Below are 13501 nucleotides of genomic sequence, written 5' to 3'. Positions count from 1 at the left end.
TATATATAAATAAAACCCATCCCCGAGTTTGACGCTCTTGAGAGTAGCTCTAAGTACCAGTATTACACCCCCCAGAAGTCTGTCCTGGATCCGCCCCTGGACCTGGGTTCGAATGCCGTCGTGTCAATTTTCAAAATCAAATTTTATAATCGTCTCTTCATACAGGCCTTAATATCTCGACTAGTCTTACATGAAAAGTTTTCAACTAGCGAACAATTTTTGTGAAACATCAAGTAAGTGATCGGTGTAAGTAAGTGTTATCGTATTGGATTTCTACCCAGGCGGTCCTGGTCGAATCTCTGCTGGTTCGAAATTTTTAACACACTTCAATTTCAATTCATACTCAGTGTGGTATTCAAGATCATCTGAAGGAGGAAAGATGTTCGAACGACAGGAATGACCGGTAATTGAAGTAGATCCATTAATGGAAAGAAAGATTTACAAACTTATTTCCATCAGTTATTCAAGATTTGATATTTTCAATTAATTTCAACTATTTTCTAGCTCGTATATGAACAATGTCGTTTTCTTTCTTCTCACATGCAGCATGTAGTGAAATATATTATACACACAACGAGTTGTCATGTCATTGGTATGGCACTCATTGGATAACACGCTCCAAACAATGGAGATTAATCTTAAAGTAAAAAAGCTTTTCGTCCATCAACCGCACGGCAAGTCTGTTTCAGTGCCTCACATGCTGAACAATTGTTAAAATGTTACTGTAATTTGGGTTGCATCTATTCAGGCCTTTCTGATACCAAAACGGTACTGAACTCGGCCTAATTGGAATTATAGCAGTCACAGGGATAAATTATTTTTTTGTTTGTGACTGTACATGAGTATCGTGTTACTTCGATTAAAATGTATATCCTAAAGGGAGAGTGGGGGAGGGGGTCAAAATTTGAGAACAAAAATAATATTCTACGATCTTGTCAAATTAGGAAGATGAAAAACTGTTTATAATCTAATGAAAACAGGAGGAAATAAGACCCAGCATTCTTTTTAGAATTTCCGTTTTAAGGGAAGGAGAGGCTACTAATATTATATATATATATATATATATATATATATATATATACATATATATATATATATATATATATATATATATATATATATATATAGGGCCGGATTTAGGGGGGTGCAAAGGTGCACGTGCACCCCCTTCATTGTAAATATACACTACCAAAAGTGAAAAGCTAGCATTGTTTTTTTTTTTTTGCAAAAATCAATAGTTTCAGACAATTTTCTGGAGATTGAAGCAAAAGGATTCATCGAGAGCAGACACGGAGCATTTCCAGGGCAATTCCTTATTCACGCCACAGATGCCCAAAGGCATTTAAAAGTCTCAAATTTAATTCAAATATACTAGCAGTTATTCGGTGCACCTCCCTCAGAAAATCCTGGATCCAGCCTTATATATATATTTGTTAGTATCTACTTGTAATGTGTACACATTAAAGTGATGGTATTGATTGTATCAATAGTATAACTGACGATTTAAGTTGCTGAAAATGGAGGTCAAAAAAGTTTCCGTACGTGGTACAAATATACAAAGGAAGGAAGCAAAACACACATCAAACAGTGTTTGTAGTGGTTACAAATGGCAGTAGCGTGCTCTACTAGTGTTAAAGTACTATTGCAGTTAATTTTGGACAAGGGATATCTATAGAGGCAGTAAAACGACGCGTCAAAACGGAAATGTAAATTCCGATACGTGAGCTAATAGTGAAATTAAGACAAGAAGGTAAGTCTCTTAGAAACATAGCCGAGACAGTAAAATCACATTCTACAGTACAATACATTCTAAATAGGCATATTGGAACAAATAGTTGTGAAGATCGACTGCGTAGTGGCCATCCAACAAAGCTGAAGGATAATCATAAACATGTTATTTTAAGAACTATTAGAAATGAACCCAAAACAAATGCTCCAAAACTAGCTACTATGCTTGAAATTGACATTGGTGTACAAGTGGTTCTTGAAACAGTCCGTACTGTCATCAGAAAAGCGAGCTATAACGTTCGCGTAGCCAGAAAGAAACTATATGTTAGTAAAGTAAACGCCAAGAAACGTATAGAGTTCGCAAAAGCTCACGTAGACAAGCCAATATGCTTGTGGAACTCTGTTTTATTTAGTGATGAGAGCAAGTTCAACATTCATGGATCCGATGGAAGAGTTAATGTGCGGAGGAACCCAAATACGCACATGAAACCGAAGCATCCGTGTCTTACTGTGAAGGATGGAGGTGTTGTGTACTCGTTTAGGGATGCATGAGTGTAGCTGGAGTAGGAAATTTGCATTTTGACGAAGGTACAATGAACCAACATGTTTACCTGAACATTCTGAAACAAAATCTCTACGACAACGCAAAGAAACTGAATATGGGAGCCTCCTTTATATTCCAGCAAGATAACGACCCTAAACATACTGCACGAAAAGTGAGACAGCGATTGTTGTATACGTGCCCAAACAACTTCATACTCCTACACAATCTCCTGACTAATCCTATTGAGGATCTGTAGAATGAATTAGGGAGAACCATCAGGAAACAATATTATAAACAAGGACCACTTGAAAAATGCATGATGTGAAGAATGGAGGAACATCTCCCATGCAACTACATCAAAATTGGTCACTATATGCAGAAACAAATGCGAGGTAGAGAAGTACTTAAGGCCAAAGGAGGACCAACTGATCATTAACTGCAGTCGAAATGCAACGTGGTGCTCTTATTTATGTGCATTTCTTTATGCGTACGGAAACTTTGTTCATAATATGGTCAGTATTTCGTGTGTATTTGATTTTCTTCTGAATTATATATTCCAAATGTTTTATTTTTTTATTTTCTATGGAGTTCTTTATAGAAAACTTGTAGAAATTGTCGTTTCCTTTCTGTACTTTGTGAGGTATATTACAATACAGGACCAACATCTGTACGGAAACTTTTTTGACACACTATGTATATAATATTATAAAATGGGTATGCGTAAGTTGCAGTATAACTCGAACTCCTGGAGAAACTTCAACCAAACTTAGAAGACATATGTTACAAGCTGGAAAAAAGACCGTGTGGGTAGGACACCCCCAAAGAAGTGAAATGGGGGTGACATGTAAAATTAATTCAGAATGGCAGATATTAGTGTGGAAATCATAGTTTTCGGGAGCAGTGAGATGAATAGTGGCACTCCAGATGCTGTTAAAATCTAAATTCAGTTTTACAATTTTTTTTGGGGGGGGACTGCCCCCCGGAGCTCAGAGTGCCCTCCGGAGGAGACCAAAATAATATTTATAAAATAAAAACAGTAATACCAGCAATGCCCCCCGGAACATTTTTTCTGAAAGAACGATTGGTCCCCAGTGGGATGACAACACTCCCAGTCTTCCTAAAGAAAGGGTGGGAAGGGGTAACATGTGAAAATAAAAACTGACAGTATTAGTGTCAAGTTGAAAATTTTCGAGGTCGCTAAAATGGATGAATAACGATAGCGATACTTCCAATATCGTTTAGGCCTAAGTTCGGCTTCCATCGACATGAGGGGTAAGCAAATGAGAAAAATGAAGTCTCCAAAATAATCGAAATTAGCGTCGAATCAGTTTTCCGCGTGATGGGAAAACGAGTGACCAGTTTGAAAGGATTTTTGGAACAGAAGTACTCACACCTCTACCTGGATTTTATTATGTCACTTTGATTAAAGACTTATTCTAGGCAGATACACCATTTCAAAATACAAGGGCAAGTCAAGAAAGACTTGGACTGATTTTTTTCCCGGCAGTTCTGTTAACGCTGGAGCTTCATAGTTTGGCATACAAGTAGGGTGGGTCTTGCTGTGCATATATATAAAATGTTGTTAAGGAATCATTGCATATTTGGTAACCACGACTTTTTATTGCAGGTGATGTTCTGCGCCGCCTCTAGAAGTCGCCTGTAGAAGAAATGGAGTCATTACGAGATGAACAATTTGCAGCTATACGGTTCTGCTATCGCCTGGGGAAAAGTGCAACAGAAACTCTAGGAATGTTGAGAGCAGCCTACAAAGATGACGCTCTGCCACGAAGTACCGTGTTCTGGTGGTTCAAAGAGTATAAAGAGGGCCGAATGACAATCACGAAAGCTCGTGGACCAGGTGTATCAGCGTCAGCTGTTACTGAGGTGAACATTAACACGGCAGCAGTCATTGTTAGAGAAGATCGCCGCATCAGTATCGACGATCTGGCAGCCGCACTACGCATATCTCATGGCAGTGCCTTCAAAATTTTGCATGACCACCTCCACATGAGCCGAGTGTGTGCGCGATGGATTCCGCGACTCCTGACACCAGAGAACAAGGCCGTTCGAGTGGAGACTTGCAGGGAGCTGTTGCAAAGGTTTGAGGATGGTGGAGACGCCTACCGCACCGTGCGACTTTTTTCTATTCCCTGCCCTAAAATCCAGACTGCGTGGATGCCGCTTCTCCGATAATTCCGAGGTTCTGAAGGCATCGGAGGCGGTTTTGAAGGACCTCTCAAAGAATGGCCTGCGACACGTGTTTGAGGACTGGAAGACTCGAATGAAAAAGTGCATTCAAATGGGCGGGGACTACCTTGAAAAGGATCATGTGCCTGTTGCTGAGTAATAATAAATTGCCTAGAAAAAAAATCAGTCCAAGTCTTTCTTGACTAGCCCTCGTATATGCCAAAGGTTGAGTAATAAGAAAATATAAATGTGATAGAATTTTTTTGCGCACAAACAAATATTAAAAAAAAAAAAGCATTACACAATTCTCAAATTATAACTTTACACAATTCTCAAATTATAACTTCATGAGTACTTTCCTGCAGCACAGCTTCCTTCGACAACCCCCCCCCCCTTCCGCTTTCCGTTGCAACTTTCAGTTGTTTGTCTAGATCAGGTGTGTCAACCCTAGCATCTCAAGTGGCTCAAATAATCATCAGTCTACAATAATGCGGGCCGCAAGAAAGAAAGCCATTTTCGTACTTAACGATGTATTTAAAAAGTGAGTATATACATAAAATCTTACCTAATACTGTAGTATTTTTTTTTTAATAAAAGGAACACAAGGAAACCCGGGTTGGATAGCTATTATTGTAAAGGTGTCCGTTCTTGAGGTGTTCATTAAGGGTGCTTTCACTGTACTAATACAGTTCGTTGTCATATTCTGTGTCGAAAAGGGAGGGAGGAGTTTTGTTGAAAGAAAATATTATAAGAATTCCTTTTAAACCTCTCTCCTCGGAAACAGTATTTTCCTCAGTTTATGAAAGTAAATAAAACCATCTAAGAACACTGAACTATGACAATTCAATAAATATGAACTCGAAAGAAATAGTGTTGGAAGAAAAGATCTCTACATACGATTTCATTCCCACTAATTTTCAATAAATTATTGAAAATCTATTCATCAAAGCACTATTCCATAATTTTCAATATTATGTCAAGTACAAAAAGAAACAGGGTGGCGCGTAGTCGACTGACACATTTCAAAGTTGAATATTATACAGGTGCGATGGTTTGGAAGGGCTTACGGGTGAGAGATTGGAGAAGAATAGAATGCCATTTTATAGGAATACCATAACAATTACCACAAACATCGTTGGAGCTTTGAATAATGTATTTTCTGTGTTCATACCTATTAGGAAACGAAGTCAGTCATTAAAGTGCAGCAATTGTTCGGACACTTCATTGTTATTTGACATTACGCTAAAGGTCCCTTGTAACTGTTGTAGTGTTCTTATAAAATGACATTCTATCTACTTTCCCTCCCCCAGCCGCAACCACTCCAAGCAAACGTATTAAATTGAGTCAGTTGGCTCGGTACCACCCTGTACATGGAACACTGATATTTAGAAGTGCTTTAAATACTACGAGCACTTACCGTAATTCATGTTTTGTTCGTGATCAAATACGGATTTAGGAGAAAAATTATATTTAAGTTATACTCAAATACATATTAATAAATAGTTGTAACAGTTTATTGTGATTCTTTCATTACAAGTGATGTGCGTAATGTAAACTATATGGAATACAACTATAAAAAAAAAAAAAAAAATATTACAAATCACTCCGTTAATAGAGAGTAAAACGCCTAATAAAATACATGAACAAGTGATGGCACTTAAAACTGTAAAAAAACATAATCCGTCTATTTAATACCTGGTAAAATAATTTGTCTTGTGTCATGCAACAATGCATGTTTTTCGATTACCTGTAGAGTGTCTGTGAGGTGCTATTCCATTCAAAAGATATTACGTTAATATGTCAAATATACTTTAGAATAATAAATGCATGCGTCTGCACTCTAAAATATTGCAGGTATTTTAAGTTGGTAATCTTGTCTATGCCCGTAATAAATACATAAAATTCTTCCATTTGGCTTATACTAGGAAACAACTGGTCATATTGTGCCATTCTGATAGTTCCTGTATGTTTGTTTTTATACTATATAGTTTATACTATACCTTACAACGATGGAAACTACTTCAATAACTGCTGAAACAGGAGATTTCAGTTTGTCAGACATAAGATATCTAAACTCTTACCAAAACTGCCATTTTTGCATTCTTGAACAATGTTTTGTATTCTAATCGTATAATGAAGGACAGTAACTTAACTCCGGAGTTACGACCAAAATATACATTATTTCATCCATGTAAACATGTGAAGTAATATCCACTTCAAGCACATTATTTCATCCATTACATTAGTTTTTACTGAATTAATATATTTGTTTCATTTGAATCACTATTAGTGAATAGTTCTGCATATATACTTGATATTCTTAGCCATCAAAGAAAATTATACCAAATTTTCGATTACATGTGTATTGATAGATACATTGTATAGAATAATCTAATGTTGGCAATACTTCTTAATTAATTGCTATGAAATTTGTTGCAAACTATACATTTTTAACATAAAACACCTTGGGCACTCTTTTCCATTTTAAGTCTAATTTCCCTACTCGAACACAGTGAATTAAAAATATTCAATTCTCACAAGTAAATTATCTACAAAAAACTATTCTCTAAATCTTTTATAAAATAGCTTATTCTATATCCTTCCTTGGTAGATGAGGAAATATAATAATTCATAAGCTTTACACAAAAGAGGTTTTCATATAAAAATATATACTTTTTATTCATCTAGAAAAGTATGTGTATTTCATCGAAATTTTAAAGAATTATAGTGAGGTATTACTTTCTAAGTCTTACCAATTGTTGTAATTTTCTAACGTTACTACTTAATAATTAAGTAGAAACGTATTTCTAGTCCTTCATAGAGATTGCAAGAATTGATGTAGCGTAACGTAGTTAATACATAGTCTTTACATAGTCTTTAGTTATACATAGTCTTTTTCACTCTTCAAGTTCAATAAATAAATAAATAAATAAATAAATAAAATAACAGGACGTTTTATGCTTCTTCTGAAATTCAAATTTCGCATATTTCGAAATTTAATGTTTAATTCTATAGTAAAAATCTCCCAAATTTAACTATTTTGCAATCAAGGGAACTATAATATCTAGCTGATAATCCACATGTTTGTACAGGGACAGGTCTAAGGAGTCTATAAGAGTTATAGTTTTTTTTTTTTTTTTATTCTAAATTTACACTGGATAAAACTGAATTTATAGTACATGATAGACAAGATTACACGTCCCTTCCTTGATCAAATCCAAGATCACTGCCTGTATATTTTACTCAACTACACAAACATTTTTGACCATATCTCTACACTTAAAAAAACAAATTCTTATATATATATATATATATATATATATATATATATATATATATATATATATATATATATATATATATATATATATATTATATATATATATATATATAAAATTGTTGCCATTTATCTACTTGTTCACGAATTCCTACATTAGTGTTTACAGAATATACCCTTTGTGGAAAATAAACACCATTATTGATTCTGAATATTCATTTGAATAACTCCATTTTGCCATAGTATAATGTATAACGACTTAAGCTTATTTTCTTGGTACATAACAATACGAAATTATCAAAATATTAAAAGAAAATTTTTTGACTTGCAATACCTTCATAGTATGCTGTGTTTGGTATCCGATTACGCCACAATTCGGAACATATGCCTTCAATCTTTCACTAGGCCAAGCCAAGAAATGAGTTACGATAGCAATAAAAATTGACAATACCATATGCTTGAGTGATATTCACAAAACTAAAGTATTATCTCTATCGGATATCCAGCAGTATTAGACAAGACAATTACACATGTTTTTCAAACTGTTGTCGCAGTATTATTAGAGGCAAGATCATTTTGCTGTAATATAACTGAATCTGAAGATTCCATCCAGAATCTAATCTTGACTACAATAAACATGGAAGACTAGAATATACATGGATCATCGAGAAACTAAGATTATCTAAGAAATTAATGTTTTGTCACAAAAATACTAAACAATATTTTATTCATACCAGTAACTAGTTTGACATTATCATAACTACATTAGTTCAAATACCATTTGAAATTTTTACTTCATATACGTAAAAAGAGGTTACAGTAGATTGGATTTATTATTTATTTAACAATTTTCAAATAGAAAATTATCATCAGAATTTTATATACTTTGTGATATACATAAAGATACTGCAAATTAAAGTAATCCGTGCTTTTGATAAACTGCTTAGTACAGAAAATTTATCGAAGATTATTTGAATTTAATAGTATCTGTAAAATCATCTGAGTCCCAACCTTTTCTATTATTATTATTATCATTATTTTGAAAAAAACACAAGAAAATTTTGTTTAAGATTTCCGTTTAAGAATCTATGTACAAGTAATATTTTAATTTTGGAAATTCAAATTTGACAAACAGCAAGTGTAATGACTATGATTGAGAGTAATATGGGACATCCAGTGACTCGAGTTATCTAAACATCGTTCCAACAGTAATTTCACAGATATAAATATATACAAATGAAATTCATATCATCATCTTTCTTTCTTTCTCTCTCCCTCTCACTCTCATTCTAAGTTCAAGTGTCTTTTCACCACAAATTTTATCAAATAGATTCTTCTTTTAATAACACATGAATGGACCCATAATACCGAACTTTGAAATTGAACCATCTCTTTCAGCTCGCTACATTCTGGAACGAGATTACTGACATTTATTTTTACAGATCATAAAAATAACTAAAGACGATGAAAATCCTCAAGTTCCCAAAGAGGATACACATAGGAAGAAGTTTCACGAAAAGCTAAAGTGAAGACAACAGTATATTTAGGTAGGGCTATAATTTCGAATGGAAGAATAAAAAATACTACTTTGGGAAGGAAAAAAGTATCTGTGAGGTACAAAATACAATGTTGTAATTCCTTCTTAAGCCACGTAACATGGGCATAAAAGGAAAAAAACAGAGCAATACATTTATAAAAGAAATAGCTGAAAACATGTATTTTGGCTACGGCAAAGGGAAGAAAGAATAAAAATATGACTGACTGCTCAGTTCACTGTTCAGAGGCATGCAAATGCACATGTTGCTGACAGAAAATAGAAGGAAAGGATTGGACGTAGATCACAATCAGAGTATCTGGATAATGTCAAGAAAAAGGACAATATTAATAGATCAATTAGCACTGAATACAAAGAATATTTAGTCCTTTCATCTTCCATGTCAGCTTTACGGGAGGAAGGAAGAGTGCAAGAGCTGGGTTGCACATAAATACAAACTATCTGTTGAATTGTTTTCCATCGATAATAATCAATCAATTACGTCAAATATTCTACAACAATTACAGTAACTCAAATTACTCAAAACTCATTTATGATGTCACAAATTGTTGCTGTATTAGTTACTCTGATTTTAGAAATCCTTTTACATTCATTTTTTCCAGAATTTGTAAGAATTTCTTTGGAAGTAGAATAAAAACGTGCAAATTTGTTTTAACATCTTTAAAATACTTATTGAATTATTTTTTGTTACTATAACATTTCGTAGATACTATATATTGATTAATTGCTATCAAATGAAAAACTGTCAAACTCTCAATTGAAAAGTATTGCTATTATTTCCAACGTTCTACTATCTCTTAATAAAATATAATGTCGGAACAAGGATCCAGGAACTTGCTCCTATCGCTTTTTACGAGAGTCATTTCTCGCTAAAGAAATTTCAAACGAGTTATAGCAGAATTCCGACTAATACACCTATGTTGACATTTTTTTATGTAGAGAGTATACATATAAGAATTTCAATATTGCAGGATAAAAATTTACAATATAGCCAAAATGTTCTTAAATTTCATACAAGTCTCTCTCCCTCTCTCTCTTCCTCTCTCTAAGAATGATCTATATTTGCACACTACTCTTCGAAAACAAATTGTCTCAACGAAGATCTTGAACCAAACATACTGATAATTACAATGATTTAACGAGAACTTGAAAACATCACTTCAAACGGATAGACTTGAAATATAATTTCCATGAAAATATATTTGCAGATTTTTAATGCACATGGATAGAAAATAAATGTACAAGGTCAATTTACTTTTCCACCACCTACCAAATAAATCTATACAATATAGTCTCAAACTTTAACTTACACAAAAATAGCATTAATCTCTAAAACTAGTATAAAAATATTCTAGTATGGTATTTATATGCGATCGAAGCATTCTCCACAAACATTCAAAATGGACTATCTTCCATTCATGGAAAACAAAGGTAACTACATCGTGAGTGCTGTGATCCAGAATAGCTACCAGCTACCAAATTTTGGAAGAATTGGCTGATGTCAACTTCTTATAGAATTAAAAATCTTTCATTACAACTAAGTTGGACGTAATTCTTCACCACCAAGAGATTGCTAATATGTTATTATTCACTTAGAAAATTGCACATTTTTCTAAAGTAGGTATTACAAAATCAACACACCTAGATATATAACCATCACAAGTACTATACGTGACTCAGCAACGCATCATGGCTAGGCTACATGACGTGATACGATGGAACAAAGTATTCAAACTTAATTGTAATTCATGATATTTCTATGTGTTGCATCGAACAATAAAAACACTTGCCCTAAACTAATTTCTTTCACAAAAGTGTCTCAAAAAGATACACATAAATTCATCTAATACATTCTAACGCTCAAGAAAACAGAAGGAACATTCTCAAAAACCAAAGCACTATAATACCTCACTACTTAACAAGATACTTTATTACTCAGCAACAAAAACAAAGATTATTGTTGGAAGACATCTATGAGCATCTATTGTGGGTGACAATATGAGGTCGGTTACAATACAATACAATACAATCCATATACCACTACACAACGGTAACCAGATATCACTGCATTACGATGTATGAACACAGATCACTAACTTCGAGACCATTTTATATTCTAATTCGTTTATTCGCCTATAAAGTCTGAATCTCAAAAACATAACAAAGAATTGTTCTTGCATTCTGACAAAAAAAAAAAAAAAAAAAAAAAAAAAAGTTAACATATGGCATGTGTAGTGGATTACACTTAGGAACACACATTATTCCTTAAGGGAAGGAAAACTGAGTTGCTAAATGTTTTGTGATTTGACTAATTTAACAGCTTCTATCTGCTGCCATGGTCACTGTTGACTACTCCTAGTTCCTGCAGCTGGAAATAAAATAAAATAAAATAAATAAATATTAAGAAAAAAAATTCTTATATATAGTTGCAACCAAAGTGGATAACCATTGGTGGAACCAGTGGACTCATATTCTTTTGTCATTAACTCCGAAATGAATTAAATATGAATATGGTATAGTTTACAGCGACAGATAATTATTTCTGCTCCAAAGACACCTTAGGCATAAATTTAAAAGAGCTGGAGATATAACTGCTGACATTGGTACGTAGAAAGTAACTGTTACTTAAAGTAGTAGTTAGTTATTTATATATTTAATAGTTCCGAATATAGTTTTGAACAATAGAAACTACAATGAAAGGAATTTTGAAACTAAGTGTCCCAGGAACTATCTTTAAAGGATCATCCTAGCATTTTGTTTAATGTGATTTTTAAAAAAATCAGGATGTCCCGTCCCGCGACATCAGAATCAGATACCTCTCAACTGCCAAGACAGAATAGTAACCGTTATAAGCCTGCCCAGTATTTAAATAATGTGAAACACAAACACACATTTTATATTATTATATATATATATATATATATATATATATATATATATATATATATATATATATATATATATGCTGCAAATATCTAGTTGACAAATGCACTATTGGAACAATGAAAAGTCATATTCCACTAACAAATTCCTTTAATCGTCTCTACAAACACACAACGCACTATAATCAAAATATCATTTGGTTGTACAGTCCGCAGCAAAAAGCCTGCAACATGAGCATGCAAGTTTATTGTGAAACTACGCCTAACAGTGCAGTGAATCAACATAACGTCTAAGTGGCACGAATCACGCCAGAAGAAATCTCGGTGTCCTCCCTCGCACATTTATTTTGAAGCAAAAAACTTCGTCGTTTCACAATAAACTTACATGCTCATGTTGCAGGTTTTTTGCTGCGGACTATACATACCATGTCAAATTCTACTTACATCTTACGTTTAAATATGATTTCTAAAAAAATCAACTTTTGTTGTAATTGGAGATGATTTTGTTTTCGTGTTATTTTGGTACGACGAACTTCTTGCGCGTACCTACAGCAATGAATTTTTATTCTAGGTATTTAAGCTTATTTATTTGTGCATTATTCAAACCAGCAATAAACACAAACCGAGAACCACTTACGTTCTTTCACATAGTGTATACGCTAGAATCAATACTAATAACAGATGCTCATATTTTTGTAACTAATAACGCTAAAATTGTAGGATTTTCTACAGGTATAAGAGAAACTCGTCAAGTTTGTGAGGCAATGCGGGAAGTCAGTAATTTCGACACGTACTCCGTTGTTTGTCGAACAAATGTTCTCCTCAAACTATCCGCAGGTGTTTTACAACATCTCAAGAGTGATCTATTCGCTACCAAAGATCATCCAGGTCCTGAACCCCAGTTTAATATACTTGGATTTTTTATGTACCCACATAGAAATGTAAGGGTCTAAATCTGATGACCCTGAAGCCCATGCAATGGGACCTCCTCACACAATTCATCTCTGAAAATTTGTTTAAGAATACTTGTATTTGAATCACTTTGTGAGGTGCAGTTAAAACATGCATCCTTGTGGCGTCTAGAAACCACATGCTTTCGTAGCATGCTGAGGTGTCCCTTTCTCCTATAACAAACTCTCTTGAATAGCCTGATCACATAATCCGAAGTCAACGCACTACACACTTAGTTTTGGACCATCTCGCTCGCTCATATTCTATAACTACATGAGCATTTTACAATAAATGGGAAGTGGCTCCATCAGAGAACACAACACAATTCAGAAACGAATAATTGTCATAGATGAGAAATACGATTACAGGGGTGAATT

General features: G+C 33.8%; 1 protein-coding gene across 2 annotated transcripts in view; it reads right to left on the bottom strand.

Moving 5' to 3' along the window:
- Positions 1–8990: 8990 nt before the first annotated feature.
- The window catches only part of Glys (glycogen [starch] synthase), a 149550-nt gene continuing 145039 nt past the window's right edge, over positions 8991–13501 (bottom strand). For both annotated transcript variants that reach the window (XM_081728529.1, XM_081728530.1), the window contains one exon: positions 8991–11659. In XM_081728529.1, the coding sequence (XP_081584655.1) occupies positions 11615–11659 (45 nt within the window). In that variant the 3' untranslated portion in view covers positions 8991–11614. The remainder of the gene's footprint in view (positions 11660–13501) is intronic.

Source organism: Thermobia domestica, chromosome 10, assembly GCF_964235325.1.
Source record: "Thermobia domestica chromosome 10, izTheDome1.hap1.1, whole genome shotgun sequence".
In the NCBI taxonomy this organism is placed as follows: domain Eukaryota; kingdom Metazoa; phylum Arthropoda; class Insecta; order Zygentoma; family Lepismatidae; genus Thermobia; species Thermobia domestica.
This window is presented reverse-complemented; position numbering and strand designations above follow the sequence as displayed.